Source organism: Rattus norvegicus, chromosome 9, assembly GCF_036323735.1.
Source record: "Rattus norvegicus strain BN/NHsdMcwi chromosome 9, GRCr8, whole genome shotgun sequence".
Taxonomy (NCBI): domain Eukaryota; kingdom Metazoa; phylum Chordata; class Mammalia; order Rodentia; family Muridae; genus Rattus; species Rattus norvegicus.
Genome location: NC_086027.1, coordinates 94,329,665 through 94,353,014, shown reverse-complemented (window position 1 = coordinate 94,353,014; position 23,350 = coordinate 94,329,665). Strand labels below are relative to the sequence as shown.

At 47.8% G+C, this 23,350-nt stretch overlaps 1 protein-coding gene and 1 long non-coding RNA gene across 26 annotated transcripts in view; one reads left to right on the top strand and one right to left on the bottom strand.

Annotated features, from left to right (window-relative positions):
- Positions 1–23,350, bottom strand: part of Armc9 (armadillo repeat containing 9) — a 126,098-nt gene that overhangs the window by 23,575 nt on the left and 79,173 nt on the right. For 20 of the 21 annotated variants that reach the window (XM_039083408.2, XM_039083409.2, XM_039083412.2 and 17 more), the window contains 2 exons: positions 9,282–9,386; positions 1,729–1,844 (listed from right to left, as the gene is read on the bottom strand). In XM_039083408.2, the coding sequence (XP_038939336.1) occupies positions 1,729–1,844; positions 9,282–9,386 (221 nt within the window). Of the gene's footprint in view, positions 1–1,632; positions 1,845–9,281; positions 9,387–23,350 lie in introns of those variants that run through there. The other variant, NM_001398575.1, reaches the window with a different exon arrangement.
- Positions 1–23,350, top strand: part of LOC102548542 (uncharacterized) — a 96,072-nt gene that overhangs the window by 50,742 nt on the left and 21,980 nt on the right. For 2 of the 5 annotated variants that reach the window (XR_005489273.2, XR_005489272.2), the window contains exons 2-4: positions 2,915–3,109; positions 7,440–9,475; positions 14,159–23,350. The exon at positions 14,159–23,350 is cut by the window's right edge and continues 21,980 nt beyond it. This is a non-coding gene — a long non-coding RNA (uncharacterized LOC102548542). The remainder of the gene's footprint in view (positions 1–2,914; positions 3,110–7,439; positions 9,476–14,158) is intronic. The other 3 variants (XR_010055047.1, XR_010055048.1, XR_005489274.2) reach the window with 3 other exon arrangements.

Here is a 23,350-nt window from a genome sequence, read left to right as displayed (position 1 = left end):
CTTTTGGCTGGGCAGGTCCATCCTGGTCAAACACCTCCCAGATGTGACCTCCAGCAGGGGGCCAGCTGAGCCCACATGCTGAAAACGTATGTTCAAGGGTCTCTCCCCAGAACGGGTCATCTGGTCCAGGAATGAATGGTGCCCTTTGGTCAGGTGTTACATTTGTAAGAGTCATGGTCACTTCTGATTAAAGTGTCCTTACACCAAGCTTGTCTTGCTGTGAAGCCAGGGTTTTAATTATTTTCTAAAAACTGGAAAGATTTGTTTTCTTCTTTCCCACGTCCAACAGCAATTTCCTAGTTCCTCTTCCTGCTTCCATCCCAAATGAATCATGTTTATGAACTAGGTGGCCTAATATCTCTCATGATTTTCAAGATCAAACAAAGAACCCTGCAGACGCAAGTGTAAGTTCCAGAATGGTTTACTGACGCAGTTCACGCTACTGTTAACTTATAGGCGTGGTAACGCGGCTGTTCTTTTTAAAATACATTTCCTGCTAATCATTATAGCGTTTGCATATATTTATGGGTCCAGTGTGACGTTTCAATGCACAGGGCACTGATTGCATCGGGCATCTGGCACAGCTATCTGTTGGAGGTATACGCTGGGGTCCATCTCTTCAGTGTGATTTTCTCTCAGTTTTCTGCAGGTGGAAAGTGTTGGTTGTGTGTGAGAAGGAATAGGACAGTATAGTAACTTGTGCATCAATAATTAAAAATAAAAACCTGATACAGAAGCACAAGGGACTAATCAAACAGACCTCAGAGCACTGATCCATGGTGGAGGACATGAGGTGTCACACAGCAGATTCCAGATGTGTGCCAACACTTGGCAAGAGCTGGTGCTGGCCTTAGTGTTCCTGGTAGCTATGGCGTGGGTTCCCAAAGACCAGTATCTCAGTCCTATTGGCTGCTAAGTGCCTCCCTGTTTATCATAAAGTTACCACAAATAAAATGGGAACTAATCCAATTGTCCAGCGATAGGAGCTGAGGAAAATGTGGCGTGGCTGTTAAAATGTGGTAAGGCCAGTACTTTCTGAGAGGGTAACTGGAGGCTTTCAGCCAGCTCTCTATGACCTCCTGTTCACACATGCCTGTTTGTAGTTGTCTCTAAACAGGAGAACACAGGTCATGAAGATCCCAGAAGGGACTCTTGACTGGCAGCTCAGCCCAGGTAGGCTGAATGAAGTTTTATTTTTCTGTCAAGAGATAGAAGCCAGGCCACAAAGAATGAACAGCGCCTGGCTGCTTTCCCTAATTATTTTTTTCCTGTGCTGGGGATAGAACCCAGGGCTTCATGCATGCCTCACCCAGAGCACATAGTTGCTATGAGAACCTCATCTAAAATATTGCTGTGACACTCCAATGCTGGCACTGGGCCTGGTGGTGCAGAGAGAGATAAGCCACCAGAATGAAGGACACGGTAGGAGTGCAAACTGGGTGAACCCACCACTGCTCAGTAACTTTCCTTTGTAGTGGCCCTGGCCACCATCAGTCTCTGCAGGTGGCCTGGGGATTTCAGTCACCCACTTTCTCCTAATGGAAGAAAGTGAAGTGTGTATAGGAGATATGGGACCAACCTCAACTGTTTTTCCTCCAATAATCCTCAAGAGATAAACAATAAAGAGAGTGCTTTCCAGTGTGAATGCTTTATTATGCATGGTACACAGCAGTTAATCAAGACAAAGTTTAAGAAAACAGACTCCCGCCTCCTGTATCCCGAACTTACACTGGGCACCCTGTCCTGTGGCCACCAGGGGTGACTGGCCGACGAAGGGGCTCATCCCCACTCCACTGCACACTGGCCAGCCCTTTCCTCCGTGCCTTCCCAGTGTTGGTCATGATCTGGTGGAAAGAGGAAACAGGATTGAGACAGGGGGTCCCTAAGAGCGCACCGGAAGCAGAGGGGAGTAAGCTTTGGGATAAGATGCTATTCAAGCCAGGCTCAAGGGCACCTTCTTCTTAGGACTTAGGAGGCTGGAAGATCAGAATTCAGTTACATAGCAAGTTAGAGGCCAGCCTGGGCTACATGAAACTCTGTCTAAAAACAAAACAAAGCAAAGCCAGGTGGTGGCAGTGAAAGCGTTTAATCCCAGCACTTGGGAGGCAGAGGCAAGTGGATCTCTGAGTTCTGAGTTCAAGGCCAGCCTGGTTTACAGAGTGAGTTTCAGGACAGCCAGGTCTACCCAGAGAAACCCTGTCTCAAAAAACAAAACAAACACACAAAAAACCTCCAAACCAAATAACAAGAAACCACAAACAAACAAGGGGGGGGGAGTGTTGAGCTGGTGCAAGGGCACAGTTCAGATCCCCAGCACCTACACAAAAGCTGGACAGACATGGTGTCTATCTTATCATTTTAGCTTGGGAAGTACAGATGGGGAAGCCTGGGGTAAACAGGATAAGTAGACAAGACAGATCCCAGAGCTCTAGGTCTGGTGAGAGACCCTGCCTTAATGTGTTAGGTGGAGAGCAATAAAGGAAGACAAGTGATATGTGGTGTCAACCTGTGACCTCCACATGCACACACATACATATGAGTGTACACACACACACACACCATACCTAGTAATAATAAAGAAGATCAAATAATAAAGAAAAACAAAAAATAGGGGCACCTAAAGTAAGAGGGTCCATGCTTCAGGTTACTTGAGAACTCCAAAGTTATAAGGAGAGAGGAGTCTTTTCAATGTCATATACAATCACATGGAGCAGTAGGAAGCTCAGAGCGTCATGGGAAGAAGTAGAGTTGAGAACAGTAGCTGCTCTAAGCTTTGAAGAGGGTGAGAAAGGAGAACAAAACAGGGCGCCTTGCAGCGGAGTTTGAGGTACTGCTGGTAACTACTGAGTGGAGCTAGTGCCTCCCAGTGCCCCCTACGGGGCTCAACTAATACATCATTATATTTGCTTTTCAGATGTTTGAAACTAGGGCCCAGCGAGGCATCTGGCACTCAGAATGACCATTCATCCTATGTGACAGAGTTTCCCTCCTACCTGCTGGCCTTGGGGGACACCTGAAGGACTTCTCAGTGGTCTTGCCTGGGCTGTGTCCACCCACCAGGCCAGCACCCTTCAAGTTGAATTCCAAGCAATGTCTGAGGAGCTTCAGAGTGAGTAACAAAGGGTGTGGCTCTAAGTCTTGCCCAAAAGAACAGCCTCCATCTGCATTACAGATGGAGGGTTTGCAGAACGGAGGTTCTCCTGATGGCAAATGTGTTTTTAGCCATGCTAAAAAATAATGCAGCACATGGCTTACACAGCTTATTCAGAGGTAAAGGCTGATCACGTGCTGTTGCATGCCTGAATTCACAGCCCTAAGGAGGCCAAGGCTGGAGAGATCTCAAGTGCTAGGCCACCCTGGGCCATATAGTGAGAGCCTCCCTCAAGAAATTAGCAACAACAACAGAATCAGAACAACAATGACAACCAACAGTGCTCAAAAGGTTAAACGATGTCCCCCCTGAACATTTTTCTTCCTTCTTTCCCTCTCTTTTCACATTGCTAGACATGAAATCCTGACTGAGTGCAAGCCAGGCAAATGCTCTACCACTAAACTACACCCCCCAACTCTCATTTGTGTTTTGGAAGGTGGGTTGGGGAGGGGCAGGATCTATGTAGTTTAGGCTCTCCTTAAACTTGCAATCCTCCTGCCTCAAACTCCTCAGTTCTGGGGTGTGTGCCATCATGCCTGTAAGAACATACAGGTATACTTCAGGGCAGGTAGGCAGGCCAGTGGGTAAAGGCAGCTAGTGACAAGCTTGGCAGCCTGAGTTCGATCCCGTGACCCACGTTGTAGAAGGAGAGAAATGACTCTCATAAGTTGTCCTCTGACTTCCACATGTGTGCAGTGGTATGCACATGCCTACACAAATACCACCTCTCTCCTGCATAAATGTCATCTGTCCACCATCTATCCATCCATCCATCCATCCATCCATCCATCCATCCATCCATCATTGCTGTACACATAAAAAAATAACTTGGAAGCAACAGACCCTGTTAGCTGACTACTATTCACTTCTTCACCAACAGAACATTGACATAGTAATGTGTCTAGTTAAAAATAATTCATCAGGCTGGAGAGATGGCTCAGTGGTTAAGAGCACTGACTGCTCTTCCAGAGGTCCTGAGTTCAATTCCCAGTAACCATATGGTGGGCTCACAACCATCTGTAATTGGATCCAATGCCCTCTTCTGGTGTGTCTGAAGACAGCGACAGTGTCCTCATAAACAAATCTTTTAAAAAAAAAAAAATCCATCATCACAGACTCTCTTGCAGCTTGGGGTCACATGATCTTGTTTTGACTCATTAGAAATGGAGGACACCAGAGTGAGTTTTAAAGACAGCACTGTTGGGGGTGGATGTAGTTGGCTTATGTGTCTGGTCCCTTGACTTTACTAGAGATTCTCAGCAGTAGCTGTCAGTTATCTCATGACAGACAGACAAGACAACCAACATGTAAGTGAGGACATCAAGGCAGAGGTACAGAGCCAATGAAACCTGGGCCCCAAGGCTTTAGGGGAGGTCCTAGTGCTGTGTTCATATGGCTGCCTTTGCCCTGAGATCTGCAAGAGGGGGAACATCTGCCTGCATGACCTTGGTCGATGCTACTGTCTGTCCATGTCAACTTCCTGTCACGTCACCTCATGTCACTTGGTGCTGGACCGATCAAATTTTTAATATGCCAAAGACACATGGAGCTGAGCTCAAATCCCATCCCATTTGATCGTAGTAGAAAACTTTGGTTCAGTCAGGTATGGTCAAATACTTGGCTCTCCTAGTGTAGGGATTTACGATGTTGTCAAGAGTGTTTTCCAGTTTCAGTGTGCAGAGGAGCCTAGCACGCCTGAGTTTTGTAGGTGAGGCTGGTAGAGCATTGTTCCTAAACAGGTCGCTCAGACATACAGGGTATTCTGAGCTAAAGACCCTTGAGAAAGAGCACATGTAAGAGTGATCTCTAGGGGTTGGGGATTTAGCTCAGCGGTAGAGCGCTTGCCTAGCGAGCGCAAGGCCCTGGGTTCGGTCCCCAGCTCCAAAAAAAAAAGCTCCAAAAAAAAAAGAACCAAAAAAAAAAAAAAAAAAAAAGAAATATAAGAAGAGTGATCTCTGACCTCTCTGCTTTCCTTCATAGAGACGATGATAAAACTTACTGTGAAAGCTGACCTTCCTTATCAGAAGACATTCCTAGTTGGGAGGGACTTCATGGGCTACGGGAATTCTGTCCAAACACACTCGTTAAATGTTTTTTGCCATCTGTTATCTCTCAACAGAAAACATTACAAACCCATCCTAATGTAGGTGTTAAAAAAAAACCCCAGTCTGTGAATGTAAAGGAAATAATTTATTCTGTGCTAACTATGAATGACCATGGTTCAGAACCATGGATTCAAGTCGTCCTGAAGGAGTGGCATGACCTTTTACAGTCACAGAGAGTAAGGCTATGACTCAATGTGTTTACTGGACGCATATGTGTGTGTGTGTGTGTGTGTGTTCAGGTGGGAGAGCTAACAGGACTTTTCTATTGGTCCCAGATACTGTCTTTATCAATGATGAGGTCTTTCCTACAGGAATCAGATATTATATCTTCACTGCATTCTTGGCTTTGGGGTCCCTTCCTGGAGGAGAGAGAGCTGTACTACACACTCCCAGTTTACTGAGCAGTCAAGAGGATGTTACCTGAAATACAGATGTGGGGGAAGTGGCTGATAAAAGAAGTAGAAGGTAGCTAGTGGGTTGATTTAGGGGTTTCCAAAGTGTCTTTCTGCCTCCTGTATGCGGGTCAGGATGTAAGCTCTTAGATACTGCTCTAGCACTATGCCTGCCTGCCTGTTGCATGCTTCCTGGTGTGGTGAAACTGTAAACAAGCCCCCAATTGGATGCTCTCCTTTATGAGTATCTTTGGTTATGGTGTCTCTTCATAGCCACTGAACAGTAACTAAGGATACAGCTGTGTCTGTACAGAATTCTCCTGCTTCACCAGAATGATGGGCAGGCAGCATGCTGGATGTGAGCACTAACATTCTCTTGTAAGCTCGAAAGAGTAACTTACTCTCCTCTTCAGCATTTGGCTTGACCTGTCTCTTTGGTACAGAGGAGGTGTGTGCTCTCTGGGGGCGGGGGGGGGGGGCAGAGGCAGCATTATGGCTCAGCAGAGCAGGTACCCAGGGACAACTGCCTTCAGGCCGTTTCTGATGACGACATGAACGCGCCATGCTGCAGCTGCCGTGGACCAAGCTGTGGCAAGGTGAACCATATTTCCTGTACTGTAAGCCAAACCTTTCCTCCCTTTAGCTGTGTCTGTCAGCTACTTGGTCACAGTAAAAGTCACTGATACAGCTAGTTTCCTCATTTGGCACAGGCAGTTATGAGATGTGACATTAAGTTCTTTTATGCATCACGATTACAAAAGGCAAACCCCTCAGGCTGGTAATTTCAGGTCGCAGATCTGGGTGACAGTGGGCAGCTTAGAGGGACGTTTTGAAAGGTGGAAGCACTAGCAATGCACGTGTGGCCTTGGTGACAATGGCTCTGCTCCATACAGAGCTGTGTGTGTGATTTAATAAAGATGTTTCTATGAAGAGATGCTGAGCTGGGGCTCAAAAGAGTTCTCAACACACACACACACACACACACACACACACACACACACACACTCTCTCTCTCTCTCTCTCTCTCTCTCTCTCTCTCTCTCTCTCTCTGACCTGATACCTGTGAACAGGATTTTATTTGCAATGTGAGAATTTGCAAGTAGAATTAAGGATCTTTGAAATGAACGGGCCATCTTGGGTTGCTGAGGTGAGTGAGCCCTAAGTCTGGTGACAAGTGCCTCTACAAGAGACAGGCCAGGACATAAAAGGAGAAGGCAGACGTCAGAGTGAAGTGCCCATAAGCCAAGGATCACCTACAGACGCCATGAGCTACAAGAATCAAGGCAGGCTCCTCCCCCTGAGCTTCGGAGGCAGCCTCCGCCCTCCAAAACGGTGGCAGAATACATTTCTGTTTCAAGCCAGCCAGTGTGTGGTCCTTTGTTCAGTGGCCATGGGAAATGGACGCCCTTGGTCCCCACCTCTACATAAGCAATTCTTTCTGTCCTCATTCTGACTGTGCACTGCTCGCACGTTGTAATGGACACCAAGAGATAAGCGAGAGTGTGTGGACCTTGTCTGCTGGACCCCAAACCTTCCCTCTATAGTGAAAGGGACATACATGCACTGAGTGTGGATTATGGTGAAATGAAACCGTTTCTGAGTGCCCATCACCTGGTTTACTAATTGAAAGCCGTCTTTGGCATCCCACCAGTATCTTCAACCAAACTGGCAGTCACAGTATACACTGCCTCGGGTTTTGTTGTTATAAACAGTTACTATATCTACATGAGATCCTGCCCACAGCAGTGTACTATGTAGAGGACCAAAAAATTAACTGAGTGCTCTTTTTAGGTTTATGTCTGACCAAGTCACAGCTAATCCCTGTGCTGGCGTTTGGGTGCTCTGGAGTCAGAGGTGCAGACTTAGGCCCAGCGCTGCAGGGAAACAGAAGCCTCTCACTAGCACCACTGCGGTGACGAGTAGGACCAGAGTCCCCGAGTCAACCCCTCTGGTACATGACACACTCTGGAGACAACGATGGGCACTGCTCAACAGACCTTTCCTAACTGGGAGACAGTGGCTAGCGCTCTCTGGATTCCTTCAGTCACCAACTTCTCTCTCTCCTTTCATTCCTGCTCCCAAGTCTGTTTTTCACAAAGCAGCCAGAGTGTGAATCTAAGTTGATATGTTTTATTAAAATATTTTTGAAGTAGCATCTCATGTACCCTGAGCAGGTCTGAAATTCACATGTAGTTGAAGATAACTTTGAACTTCAGATCTTTCTGCCTCCTTTGTGCTGGGACAACAAACATGTGGTGTTTAGAACAGAACCCAGGGCTTCATGCATGCTAGGTAGGCATGCTGCCAAATGAGTACATCCCACCCTGTTACAATACAGCTCAACCGAGTCCTTCTACCCTCACTCCTGTAGTTTCCCAGCATTTCTGAAGCTTGAAACCCACGTCCCTGCCATCACCCAAAGGGTTCGATGAGGTGGCCCCTGGCTGTCCCTCAACCTCAGGTTCTACTGGTGTAGACTGCCGTGCAGTCCTCGGGAGGGTCTCCACATGATGGTGAAGAGAGAAGAACGGGTTACCATGGAGACCAGCTCCTGATGAGGGCATGAGGGCCCAGCTGGGGGTGGGAGTGGACATGGATGGGTGCTTCCTGCTTCTACTTGACCACGCCCATTTTCCCTTTCCTGAGACTCCGGCTCCAGCAATCCTTTCCAGCTCACCTATTTGGAGATTCTAGGAGCCACATAACTGGCTCCGTTAAACATTACTTTCAAAGTGCCAACAGCTTGTTGGAAAGATGGTCTGCCAGTCAGCACAGAACTTCAGCCTAGATTGGTTCATACCCGGCAACTGCTCCTCCCTTCTGAAAGTGTACAAGTCAGCATCCAGCTGCCTATGCACAGGCTTTCTGGCAGCCAGAGACACCAGTGGCCCTGGTACTACCATTTCTTCCTGGGTAAAGTGGCAGGTTCCTCCCACTAGGCTCTTTCCTACTTGATGGCTCACTTATTTATTTTTGGAGCTGGCAGTTCAACCTAGGGGTGCATGTGTGCTAAGAGCATGCTCTATACTCGCAGCCTGGTTCCTTCCTATTTAGCCGGCTGGTCACTGGCCAGTGGCTCCTGGAGCTGGCTAAGCATCAGAGCTACCAAGGATCTCTTGGACAGCTTCTGGCCCTCTGGGAGACAATAACACCATTGGCCACTCATCTGTTTCCCAGACACTGCATTCATTGGGCTTTCTGCTGTCTGTTCTGCCCTTTGATTTCTATCCTTAAGGGTCCCTCTTCCTTCTCCCATGCAGGAGAACCCTGGCTTTCAGCCTACTCTGTCCCTGTCCACTGAACTTCAGCCACTACCTATGTGTTGAAAGCTTCTAGACTGATGTAACACATGGACACGACAAGATGCAGCTGGTGGATGACACTGAAGACACTGTGGAGGCGCCTGGCAGGCCTGTTTGTACCCTTTTCTCCAAGCTCCACTTCCGTACACAGCAGGTGTACCTAGTTCTGACAGGTCCCCAAGGCACTTCAGGGTCACTGAGAGCAACTGGCTAACAAGGAACTTTTCATAAAGCTAAGATCCACTGAACCTTGTGGTACTGAAGGCATTAAATTATGCCTGTCTATCTGCCCCTCCTCCTGTTCTAGGACACCTCTGGCATGTGTACTTACTCCCAAGTACTCTGTGGTTAGAAGCTTCTCGCCTGAGAGTTCTCCAAGCTGGGGCTGGATCAGTTCATCTTTGTCCAAGTCAGCCTCCATGATGTCATGATCCTCCTGTTTCAAAGAAGACAGGGGTGAGAATTTGACACCCACTCAGCTACAATCTCCCCAGAGTGAGCAGGCACCTGCTGTAAAGTAAGGAAGTAAGTAAGGCCAGCATAAAGTTCCACCATGTCTCAGAAAGCATCTGGTCCCTGCTCACAATCCCTCTAAAAGACGAGGGGGCATAGCTGACAACTGTTAAAGGTATTTGATGACACTCCGAACCCTGAGATTGTGTTATTTACTGAAAAAAACCTGTTTCTAGTTGTGGTGTGGCTCAGATTTTAGGGCACACTTTCAATCACTCTGATTGGAATATAGATAGGCCCTTAGTACTCACCTTTAATCCCAAACAATGAAGGTGAAGTGAGTTTGTAGAAGGAAGCACCTACATTTCAAAGTGATGTCTAATTTGTGTGGTAGACACAGTGATGAATCAGAGAAAGATTTGACAGAACAGAATATGCCAACTCATGAGAAGAGAGAGGAAAGGGAAGCTACTTAATAGAGCAGTGCAGGAAGAAGCAGACAGGCAGTTTTACCAGGAGAGTTGTACAGAGACGGTTGAAGAGAGAACAAGCTAGACACAGGGGAAGACAGAACAAGCCAGAGAATGAGAAGGGACCAGGAGATTAGAGCAGATGGAGTTATTCTGAAGACAAGCAGAGCAATACAGGAGAGGCTGAGAGAGAAGCTGGACTGAATCAGAGTGGAGAGGAGTTTGGGCCAGAACAGCTGAGTTGAATCAGTCACCCAGAGTTCAGAAAGAAAAGTAGGAAGGGGCGAGCTTATTCAGCAGGAGGCTGAAAAGATTGTATGGAGGTTACAAGCTTCCAGGACTAGGCCTAGGTTAGCAGACTGGGGCAGTAAGCCTCAGCGATGACAGTTACATCAGGCATCTAAAAGCTGTTTATAGACAAGCCCTGAGGAAGCCCGGCTCTCAGGAAGTGCTTCCATAGCTAGAGACATGGAGAGGTCTAAAGGGCCCCTTGGTCGCGGTCACAGCCAGGATATCTCTTTCTGAGAGGTCAAAGAACCATGTGAAAGGCCGTCAGTGAGATCACAGTCAGCTGGTAAACACTTTCACATACAGAGCCTAATGGGGAGGGGACCTGGTGAAAAGCTAAGCAAGCAGTTGGGTCACAGACAACTAGTAAGCACTTCCGCATATGCAAGTCCTGTTGGGGCTGTGAGGCAGTACACGAGAAGTTTGGTCTTCCCTACGTTCCCAGGTCATCAGAAGAGACTCTGCTCAAGTATGCAGAGTAGAGTGATAAAGGTCATTCACTCCTTCCTCTGGCCTCTGTACATCACACGTGTGCTTACACACACACACACACACACACACACACACACACACACACACAATAAAGGGAACATTACTCTGTTTGGAAAATGTTGCAGTGAAATGCACACACACTACTGTGACTGAGGTCCACCACCTTCCCAAGTCAACCTGTGGCAAAGGAGCTACCCTGCCAAGAGCGAGAGAAGGCGTCGGGAGTGTAAGAAAATGAAAGGCCACAGGACTGGTCAAACAAGGCGCCTAAAAACTGTATATGGTGGACTCAGGTCTGTATTTGGTGAAGAAACTCTTAGTGCAGAGAAACAGTCAGGGCAGCATCCACCGACAAGGAGGATTTCAAGGATTAGACACACAACAGACCACAGACTCAGCAAAAAGAGAAGGTGGTTTTGCTTCTGGGAGAAGGCTATGGATACACCCCTGACAGTACACACACACACACACACACACACACACACACACGACAACAGGAGTGTTGTCAAGTACAACTAAAACCCTGAACACTACACATAAACTAAGCACACAAGACCCTGGAAAATGGAGAAAGTGGACTGGTTAGGAGTCCAGGAGAGCCCCATACTTGCCAGCACCCGGAACGTCAATGGCCAAGACAAAATCCTCTGAAGCCTGCTCGCTCTAGGCAAGGGACCAGAAAGGAGGACACTAGAAGGTCAGACACGTTTTCGAAAATAACTACCTTAGAAAGTATTGTGTGACTGACCAGTGACCCTCCAACCGTGCCAGTGAGGGGCTCGGATGCCAGCGCTTCTGCCCGCCAGGACCGACGAAGCACCTGTGTCTCTAGGGGTTGTGTCAGAGAAAGCCAAGCAGAGGGCATTACATCTGTGTTGGGCAGCGCAGAGAGATTCCTCCCTACCCAGTGAGTAGACACCAGAAGGAACAGGGACTGCCACTCCCATGCAATAGTAAGTTGGGTGGGGGGCTGTTGGTGGAAGCCTAGTAGGGAACTGGAACCATCTTCCTGCAGCTACATAGTGGGGGCCATCCCTCCGGAACCCAGTGAGGCCAAAAGACTAGACCCGTTTACAAGGTTCAAGGTTTGGTGTTGAGTCTGTCTGTCCTCAAGGGGTACTGAGGTGACTTGTTTCAGTGTCTGATCCCTGTAAACCAACCAGGAGGAGGGTGGAGGGGCAGGCCCTCGCAACAAGGCTACCTCAGAGGTACACAAGCCCCACCAGAGGCACTTCTGTGTCAGCCTGTCCCCACCTCGGGCCTCTAGTCCTCTAGCCTTCCATTCTGGGAGTGCCTGCTTGTACAAACTACCAGGGAGGAAAAGTGTGACAGTGTGGCTCATCCTGGGCCAGACTGAGTTTCTGGCAAGTTCTGTTCAGCTGCAACTGTGAGCAGTTGAAATTCTTAAAGTTTGATGATTTTAGAATAAATGCCCAGCAGGAAGGTAGGTGATTCCTTCATGAGTTAAAGGCCAGCCTGGGTTACACAGTGAGTTCCAGGTCATTCAGGACTATATAGTGAGACCCCGTCTCACACAGCAACAAACGAACGAACAGACAAAAACAAAAAAACAAACAAACAAAAAAAAAACCAAAAAACCCCCAAGATTTCACTCTTAGCAGGTGTCGTGGCCAAGTGCCTTATCTCTAGAAAGAGCAGATGAGCCACAGGCTAGGACAGTTCTGAAGTAGAACACGAGAGGAGGACTCTGATTTTCTGAGTTACTGTACAGCCAGAGTAGTCCACACTATGTGTTGCTGGCAGAGGGACAGAGGGAATTAACAAAACAGAAGAGACTCCGAAACAGACCTACATGAACGTTCTCGACTGTTTTTCTGTTTGTGTCTGGAACTTCCCTATGTCGCCCAGCCTAGTCATGAACTCTTGGGCTCAACTGATCCTTCCAAACAGCTGTGATTACCAAGTCACATCGTTGTGCCTGGCTATCTTCCAACCAATTTTTGACAAAAGAATATTGTAAGAGATACGGTAAACAGAAACTATATTGCCTAGGGATAAGGAAAGAAATTGTCTTTATGTGTTCGGTACAAAATGCAGATCTCCCCCATGAATCTCTGACCTGTGATTGGCTGAATCCTCAGGTACAGAATCTGTGGACACCCAGGGCTGACTGAGGCTCTCACTAGGCTGTAAATGAAGAGGGCAAGTGTATGGTACACTTTTTCATTTTCTGCCAAGAGCTTCGTCCACATCAGATGATCCCTTATAGGTTCAATGGCACAGAGCATGGCTCTGAGAGGGAGCGGGGCAAGGATAAGCCAGTGTGGTGTAGCCTTAGTGGGCAGCCCCCAGCCTCCTGGCACCTGGACCCCTGGTGACAATGCTCCCTGAGAGAGGCCAATCAATCCACTGTTGATTCCTTACACATTTAACAGCCTAATGGCTGGACTTGGTTCCCCTCAACATTCCAACAAGAAAACGCAGCACTGCTCTGAAAACATGGGTCCCCTGAGCTCATTAAAGCCATTTTGGGTTGTTGTTGGACTGAGAGCCTGAACCATGTGCTGGAGATGTTATTTGGAGAGGTTCGGGAACTTTAGAACGGAGGGCTAGGGCCTCCTTGGAGGGAGGAGGGCCCTGGGGTGCTGCTTTGCTCTGGTCCTTCCTTGCTGTCTTTTTTTGGAGGGCACGAGGGAAGCAGCCTCCCACTGGGATGCTATTCTGCACACCTCAGGCCCAAAGCAATGGAAACTTTGAAACCAGGAGCCAAAGCAAACCTTCCCTTCCCTCAAACCTCTCTGTTAATGACTAACACTGCAGGCATCCTGTTCTCTGGTAAATCAGCTCCTAAAACAGATGAAGGGTCATATGTGGTTCTAAGGCTGGGCTGGGGCTGCAGTGAGGCCGCCTGTCCTGAACTGTGTGCTGCACAGCCAGTGCTGTCTGCCATTGCTAGAGCTGTCAGCAGGGAAGAGCAGGGATTCTGCCTTTCTAGGTGATCCCTAAAGGCAGGCCGGAAGCAGCACCCAGCACCAAGGCGGGTTCCAGATCTAGCCATTAACAGCACTGCTTCAGTCACGTGTGGGCTGCTGAGGAGCCACCGCTCCATCAGCTCCCACCTGAAAGCACTGAGTGGACACCCATTTATTTGAGAACCATTAAGGAGGTCACCTCAAATTTCCTTAGCACTTTGTTCCTTACCTCATGTGACTCAGTGGGGAGTCCTCTAATCTACCTGTTTGCCTGAGGAAGAAACACAGGCCTGGAGAGTACAAAGCTCACAGTGACAGCCTAGCCTTGTGTCTGGCCTTCAGGCTGGGCAGGTCCTTTCTGTCAGGCTTTCTAATTCAGTCCATAATGCCCCGTAGAAAAGCCTGCTTCTGAGGATGCACAGTGGGAACTGCCTGGGTCTCTTAAGGACCCAGGATCCCTGGCATCTGCCTGTGACTGCTCCATGGGGCAGTGAGGGAAGGAGGGAAGCCCAAGACTACAGCCCGAATCCACGGGTTCATTCTTTTCTCTTTCCTATTTTTGTCTGTAACAGGTGGAGAATCCATGTCTGTCCAACCCAGAAAACAGATTCTCGTCACAGCTGTGAGCTAAGCCCAGGCCTAGATCCATTCTTCACGGCAAGGGCAGGTACAGGCACCAGAGGACCTGTCATCCTGAAATTTCACTCGAGTTCCCCAAAGGCAATGCTATCCACAAGCCCCTGGCCCGAGGTCACCTCTGGGAGGAGTGAGATTTATGCTGTTGCTTGGCTTGGAGCTGAGTTTACTAAGAGAGCAACCCCTCGGGGATCAAATAGCATGTGTACATTCTGTGATTGTTTCAGGAAAGTGACTGCTCCTTGGGAACCCAGGCGGCGAGCTCTGCGGTCTGGTGAGTGGCAGGCATTTGGGCCAGGTAGTATTTCACCTCCTCTCCAGGGAACGAGCCTTGGAGGCCCCAGCTGGAAATGGGCATGTGAATCACAGTTTCATGAGGTATTGGTAACACACCACTTCCCCGCCAAGAGGGAAAATGAAACACTAAGAAACAACCAAAGTCCACATTCCATCTCACAGAGAAAGAAACTCAGTGGCTGACCTCAGTCAATACCTGCAGAGGTATTGCGTTACCCGGGACAACAAGAACATATGTAATATCCATTCACTTGCAAATCAACCTATAAGTACCCCAACTTGCCAACAGTACTCCTGAACTGCAAATGACTGCATGACAAGCTAGTAAGAGTCACTTAAATGTTCAGTCAATTTTGGTTTTTTAAATTAACAAGTTAAAAGCTTTTTTTAAAGACTGAAAGTACTTTAAAAACTTGAGAGAGTGTGTGTGTGTGTGGGGGGGAGGGAATGGGCATGCATGCATGTACACATCTGTATGTTTATGTGAGTGTGGGTGCCTGTGGGATCTCTTTGAGCTGGAGTTACTTGTGGTTGGGAACTACACTGCCTTGTTTGAGAGCTAGGCATTCAACTCAGGTACTCTGTAAGAGCAATCGATAAGCATTTTTCCTGAGTCATCTCTCCAGCCTCCCCTCACCCCTTTAAAGACAAGGCTTCACATAGCCTAGGTTGGCCTTGATCCCCCTGCCTCCACAGAGGGATGTGCAAAGATCAGAGGTGTCCACCACTGTGCCTGGCTTATGTGGTGTTGGGGTTTGAACCCATGGCTTTGCGCACATTACACAAGAATTCTACCAAGCAAGCTACATCCCCAGCCCTGAAAGTGTTTTGTAATTAGGCTTTGCTAATTGATAGGTTCTCCAACCTTCTAGAGCAGGCCAGTTTCTGCATTTGGTGACTAATGTACATACCACATCAAGGTGAGTTAGCTCAAGTTGCAGCTCAATGATATGAGCATAAGAGAAAGAACCAGGGGCTCGTGGATGACTTACAATGCAGAGAGGTGGCTTTCCGGCTTTCCTGCCTCAGTTTCTCTGCTACAACATGAAATCAAATACTATCTGTGTTCTTAGGAACCTCATGTTCATGCAAAATGGTCTTGGTTTAGGGGTTTTAATTCAGGAAGATGCGATTCTTCTGGATGCCTCAGTTTTTTCATCTAGTAAATGGAATCACCTAGCTGCCTCCTGACTTATAAACTGAGGATACTTCTTAAGTTCTGCAGAAGAGATACCAGTCTTTGGCCAGAAAACTTTCTGGAACTATCAAGGAGATCCTGGGTACTGCATAGTATGTGGGTTGCAATGTGGATGGCTGCCACCCTCACGACATCATAGATGACATCAACAGTGGTGCAGTGGAGTGCCCAGCTAGTTAAGAAGCAACAAGAAAATATTTCAATAAAAAGCTATCTGATTAAAAAAAAGGGGGGGTTGGGGATTTAGCTCAGTGGTAGAGCACTTGCCTAGCAAGCGCAAGGCCCTGGGTTCGGTCCCCAGCTCAGAGGAAAAAAAAAAAAAAGAGGAAAAAACTGGACACCAAGAAAACAACCCATTTAAAAAATGGGGTACAGCCAGGCAGTGGTTGTACACACTTTTAATCGCAGGATTTGGAGGGCAAAGGCAAACAAATCTTTGTGAGTTCAAGGCCAGCCTGGTGAGTTTCAGAACACCCACAGCTACACAGAGAAGAAACCCTCTTGAAAAATGAGAACCAACTGACCAAATAAATAAATAAATAAATAAGATACAGATCTAAATAGAGAATTCTCAAAAGAGAAAACTCAAATGGCCGAAAAACACTTAAAAGAAGTGTTCAACATCTTTAGCCATCAGGGAAATGCAAATCAAAACTGAGATTCCACCTCACACCGGTCAGAAGAGTCAAAATCAATGAGTAAAACAAATGACATCTCCTGCTGGTGGGGATGTGGAGTACGGGGCTCTCATCTACTGCTAGTGGGAATGCAATGTGGTAATTCTTCAGAAATCTGGGAAGTGATCTGCCTTGAGCTCCAGCTATACCCGTTCTGGGCATATGCCCAAAGATCCCTCATCACCACAGAGGCACCTGCTCAACCATGGTCATTGCTGCTCCAGTCATAATAGCCAGAAACTGGAAACAATGCAGATGTCCCACAACGGATGAATAAACAAAATGTGGTAGATTTACATCACAGAACAATACTTAGTTCCTGAAACATGAAATTTGAAGGTAAGTGGCTGGAACTAGAAAAAAAAGAGTCATTCTGAGTGAGGTAACTCAGATCCAGAAAGACCAGTTAGGATCACGACCTGTCAGCCTCCATGGAGACCCACACCCTGACCGCATGCAGGGTGGAAGACTTTGGAACACTCGGCCCGAAAAGGGTGTCTGCATCTCCACCAGACGCTTGTCCTCTGGGCTCAGGGAACCCTGCTCGATGAGGAGATGGAAAGAAGGAGTGTGAGAACCGGAGGGGACGGAGGAGGCCAAAGAAATAAGGCTCTCTAGACACAACAGGGTGGACGCACACGTGAGGTGGCAGAGACCTGGGCGCCATGCATGGGACTGACCAGGTAGATCCTGGAACTGAAATGAGAAATGGACACATGCCCCGATCCCTAACTCAGAAGCTATCTCCAGTAGACAGCCATAAAAATGCGTGTTCTCCAAGGGAGTCTCAGTGGAAAAACACCAAGGCTCTTAAGGGCGGGTCCCATGTCCAACACAAACGAACTCAGTGGTTCTTTGTGTCAGTGTTAGGTCAGACGCTAATGTCTGGCACATTTTTGTTGTTGTGTCTAACCTTACAGGGCCCCTGCACAGACGTCATGGCTCTGGTTTTGCGGTTTATGGCGTGCGTGTCTCTGTCTCTGCATCTATGTTCTTCCTTCAGCTTGCCTCCTCGTCTGGCTGTGTTGTTCCATTCTGATTTGTTTGTTTTGGTTAAATTTCATTTCATTTTACTATTATTTCTTAGGCACCTATCCTCTATGGAGAGGCAGATGGGGTGGATCTCGAATGGGAATGGCAGTGGAAAGGAGCTGGGGAGAACAAAGGGAGGGAAATATAATTTCCCATTAACAGGCAAACGAACCCAGAGCTGACCACAGTTCCGGCATGTTCTAGAAGCTAGTGCTGGCAGAGGAGCCTGAGTCTGCAGGCTACAGAGGAACCTATCACATGCTCGAAGACCTAGAGCCTGTACAAGACACAGCTTTTGATGACAGCGGCACTCGTGCCACTTTTTTTTTTTTTTGAGTGTCAAGTGCATGGAAACGAACTGGAATATGGACTTTATGCACCAGGCACGTAAGGTGGTGAGTGCACACACGGCGCTGCCTCTCGCCACGTGCTGCCCACAGTGGTTCATCAGCATTTAGAAGGGAAGCGCCGTGCTGGTCCCACTCGAGGGAGGGCAGGCCACACCTCACCTCACAGGGATAAGGGTTTGACTTTTGAGATAAGAGTGAGGTGCTCAGGCAATCAGAAGCCCCAAGTCCCATGCTTGCTACATGGGTATGAGATTTTTATACTTGTCAAACAAAACAAAGTCATATATCAAGGCATTTTTCAAATACATGGAAGTGGGTTACAGCGACTCTGCTGTAGGTCCCAGACATTCTGACGACGTTCTTATCTTGGGGCTGATGGGAGCTACAGCTCCAAAAGGATTTCGCTGTTAGGTTTGATGTTATAGTCGACACACACATGGGCACTGAATAGGTAGGAAGGAGGCTAAAGACGCAGATCATTGTGCTCTAGATCTGCAACATTCCAACTCTTCACAACCACAAAAGTCTAATCAGTTAATCAACCTTGTAAAACCTTTAACCCAGCTGCGGCTTCTTCCTGGGAACTTGAGCTCATAGCTAGATGCATCCATGCGGATTGGTTACCTGGTGAGCTTCTCTGAGCGACTCATGAAAGGCACAAGAAAAGAGAGAATGCTCGAAAATCCACTTTGGGAAAGAAGGGCGCACTGAATAAGGAAATGCTTGGAGAATAAATGCTTCTTTAGGGTGGGTCTTAAATTCCATTGTTGGAGGAATTTTACTAAAATTACTGCCTTTATATTCTGGAGGAGAATTTATCAGGTTACGGGAGCACAGTGATAACAATTAACTCCAAGAATTAAGAATACCTTAAAAAAAAAAAAAAGCCCTTGAGCTGAGATGAATTTAGATGCTCTAAGAGGAGGCTTCCCCATAGCCGTCCATGATCTTATGACACTACAAGATTCTTAACTGGAGGCTTTAGATACATAATACTCCAGACAAACCAGATTCTAAGCCTGGAAACAGAACGAAGGTTGACCGCTCAATGCATTTGAAAACTCAGATTCTTCCAGATAGAGTGCAGGCCACAGAATGGACCCAAGTGGTTTCCCGTAAGACAAGCGAGAGTCTCTAGTGTGCTGGCTGTTTGAAAGAATTAGAGTTTGACGAGCGTCTGAACCTGAGACAGCTTTTCTGCAGGCTGAGCTGTAAACACCACTCTTTGCAAACGCACAGCAAAGCCCTCCACATGGGAGAGTTTGCCGGGTGACCAAGGTGACCAGGCTCTGCGCTGGGATCGGCAGGTGACCCAATGCAAAGGGCCCTGCCTCCATTTGTAGTAGCTTTCTTCTGAGCCTGTGTCCACGCCTGGGCTGTAAGCGGGCTCTGAATCCTTAAGGGCTTATGGTGGTGCGGTTGCTACGTCAGTTTCCTCATTTACAAAAATGTTTTCAGCTTCAGGAGGGCCAGAGTGATAACTGGACCAGTTTAGTAACAAGTAGAAACCTCATGTTTCTGATGTCAAGTCTGCTTCAGGTGCTTGAATTGCTCATCCTCCCCACCCCACACTGAATTCTAAACAAAAAATGGCAAGAAATATGGAGGTGCTGTTAATGATGCTATAGCAGAACTGAGACCTAGCAATGTATAGTAATATACAGAACCGGGGGTGACTTGGAAGCTTGCAGGGACCAGAAGTGACTAAAAGGTCAGAGGGCAAGGAACTTGCCTTGGAACAGCTCTGTGTAATCCACACAAGGTGCAGACTGGAGTGTAAGGGCAGCACCATCAATCTCAGCTCCTCAAACAGAAAGACAAGGCCTCCCCCAAGCAGGGAGAAATCACTTCCTTGTTAGTCAGAAGTTCTTTACAGACTTCCTGTAAGTACTTATATATTTTCCTGCAAAAAGCAGATTGTGGAGAATAGGCAATGTGACTCCCCTCCCTAGATGGCTATTAGATTCTCCCTTGTGCCAGATCATTTAGAGAGCTAGGCAGACTTTACTTATGCCAGTGCTGTTGTCAGGGTCATTCCTCACATTCCCCAAGAAACTACAGGATGGTCAGAGGGAACTGCCCAGCTCCTGGAGGCATGGCCTTAGCTAGTGCTGTTCCAGACAGCTTGTACTAGAGCAGTGGCTCTCAACCTTCCTAATGCTGCGACCCTTTAATAGTTCCTCATACTGTGACCCTCAACCGTAAGATTATTTTCATTGCTTCTTCTCCATAAATGGAATTTTGCTGTTATCAATCATGACATAAATATCTGATATGTGACCCCTATGAAAGCACTGTTCCACCCCTACCATGGTACTAGACTTTCTGCTATACCAAGCCCCAAGGACTTCCAGAAGACCCTGCACTTATTTTCACCCAGCCCAGAGGGGAACACTTCCTTTCATGGCCAAGCACAAGGTGCTGAATACAAGCTCTGGTCAGGCTGCTAAGGCTCCCTTAGTGTGCTGCTGGGACATAGTCCTGTGCTGTCTCCTCTGGCATTGCAACATTGGGCTTAGTGACAGGCTTTTGTAGTCAAGGAAAACAGCAAACAGGGCACAGCATGGTGCTGGTGGCTGAGGGGTCAGCAGGCTGAGCTGTGAAGGGGAAGCAGCTGCAGAGTCAGGAGTCCAGGACAGAAGATAGCATACGAGAAATGACCAGAGAGGGCCGAGAGCTGAAATGGAACAGTAGAGGCTAAGAAGCCAGGGAGAGAAACTGCAGGCCCTGGCTACTGGAGAAGCCGCAGGTGGCTGGCTGTCACATCTTCAGGCCAAGGTTCTTTAGACCCCAGGTCAAGAGCCTCATCACTGGCAGGTTAAGGGTAAAGAGACCCCAGCTTCCTTGACCCATACAGAAGCTCTAACACTGGCTATGTCTGACCTGAGACTGCAAAAGAGCTAACAACAAGAAGAGCTATGGATCCCGATACCAGAGCCCTGCCCCTCCCACTGGCCTGCAGCCTGCTGACCAGCACTAAGGGAAACCAGAGGTTCAAGACCAGCACTTGAAGCTTCTCCTTGCCTAGCTGTAATTCCTTTCTTTCCTTGCACTGAGTCCCAAGACAGAACTCAGTTTGTTAGCTTTGGCAGCAAGCACTTTTACCCACTGAGCCATCTTGCCAGCCCTTCAACTGCAGGGGAGATGGTTCAGTGATCAAGAGCACTGGCTGTTCTTTCAGGACCCAGGTTCGATTCCCAGAACCCACATGGTGGGTCACAGCCATCTGTCACTCTAGTCCCAGGGGATATGACACCCTCTTCTGACTTCTGTGTGCATTGTACATGTGGTGTACAGACATACATGAAGACAAAATACACATAACTATAAAAACAAATAAAAGTTAATTTAAAAAAAAAATAGAACGTTCCTTCAGTTAAATAGTAAGTGACCATACGCCTGCATGGTCCATTCCCACTGAGAAGAAGGTCTGTGGTCCATATGCACGCAGGCTGGGAAGGCAGATGGCTGGGAATCAGACCAGAGTGAAGACAGGCTTAGGCCAGGATGTGGAAAGAAGAGGAAATGAAAGGAAAGCTGCAAGCGCCTTCAGATGGTGAGTCATGGCCCTTGTCCTGTCTGAAGATGGTGACAGTGAGGAGAAGAGTCACTGGCTCTTGAGCATTTCAAGAAGCACATGGACAGGCAAGCCACTCACAGACTCACAGCTTCACCCTGACATGGGACACTTGGCAAACTCGGCATGCACTGGGAAAGCACAGCCCTAGTTTGTGGTAGTAACCGGTCCATTTAAAGAAACTAACACAGGCAGAGTGGTCAGGGCACATGCAGGGAGGGCCCCAGAGACCACAATGTCTGATGCTGGCTCCACCCAAAGGCATTCTCAATCTAGACGTGCAGGGAGGCCACTGAGCTCCTGGTTTCCGTGCTCCTCAGCTCAGCCCCCGGGACAGGAAAGTTTTCGAGGCAGGGTTTCTCTGCTGACCTCAAACTCAGAGATTCCCGTGCCTCTGCCTCCTGAGTACTGGAATTAAAGGGATGTGTCATCATCTCCAAGCCAGTAAATGGATTTCAGAGTTCATCAGGCAGTTTTAACTTTCTTTGTAAATCAGTAAAGTTGATATTTTTCCGTTTCCTTCCTCTTTCAGAATAAACACTGGTTTCCGGGGCTAGAGAGATGGCTCACCAGTTAAGAGCATTTGTTGCTCTTGAAGGAACATGGTTCTAGCATGCTTTGGTTTCTAGCACCCACATAACACTCACAACTATCTGTAATTGCTGTTCTAGGAGATCTAATAATCTCTCTGGCCACAGGCCCTAGAGAGGCATTGGGGGAAGAGCGGGGACAGGGGACATACTACTACTGCCAAATTGTCTTCTAAGAATGTCTGTTAGTCCTGTCCTTAACCTTGGCCAGAGATGCTTCCCTCTGCCGTGGTCAGCAGCTAATGCAGAGACTCAACGAGTCGAAGCTATTAGAGTAAGTGACTGTGAATCCCAATCCAGACATGCAACCACCTCCACCGTAACCAAGGTTCAAGAAACAGCTTAGAAGAAAGGGAGAGAAGACTTGTAAGAGACAAGAGCATGAGGAGGAGGAAGGCTGTGAAATGTTGTCTTGCAGACACGACACAGCCATGGTGCTCATGAGCTCACACAGCTATGGTATCTGCACATGGTCAAGCCAAGGTCGGCCAACGTTCCATTCTGGCTGGCGGCTTTAACTGGACTCACTGGGTACCCAGAGAGGAGTGGGGAGGGAGGGAAAGACAGACAAGACAGACAGACAAACATGACGTGGGAAAGGAAGGGGACCTGGAGGTAAGGCATGATCACGTTGTTTACATGCATGGAATTTTCTTTTTTTCTTTTCTTTTTTTTTTTTTTTTCGGAGCTGGGGACCAAACCGAGGGCCTATCACTGAGCTAAATCCCCAACCCTGGAATTTTCAAAGAATAAATAAAATTCACTTTAGAATGATAAATATAGTTTACACACAGACTGGATGATTACCCCAAAATACCTATGCCAAGGAGAAGAGCCCATCCACTACTTATCTAAAATATTAGATAAGAGAGAAAAAGCCATTTAAAGTATGGATTGGCCTTTCCTGGTTTCTATCGAAATGATATCAGACATATGAAAATGGTCTGCAAATGCCTAGGAATCCTGAGGTGTCTTCAGCCCGCATCTCGCTCGTCTTGAGCCGTCTGATGTCTATTTCCATGGAAACCAGAGTGGAAGCTCGGGCCACAGCCGAGTCGGTGAGTTGGGCAGTTCATCCCGGCCACGGTCTGGGAGCCCAGGAGCTGTGCTGCAGAAACACGTGTACCTGGAACTTCACAGGAGCCAGGAACGTGCAGAAGCCTTAACTGGGAAGCAATGGCATCTTCATGGACCTGACTGGATTGTGGCAAAGCCCCGTGAGTAAAATGGCTAAGTATTGGGAAGCTGAAAGCATAGACTACCCCATACCAAGGCACAGCAGGCGACAATCAGCGGAGGGGATTCATGGAGAAGGTCTAACTGTGGGCTCTTTGGACACCTGTCCTGAAGAAACTTGCAGGTTGTGTGTGGGTGAAGATGTTGGAGGGGAACTGAGACTATGAGTCC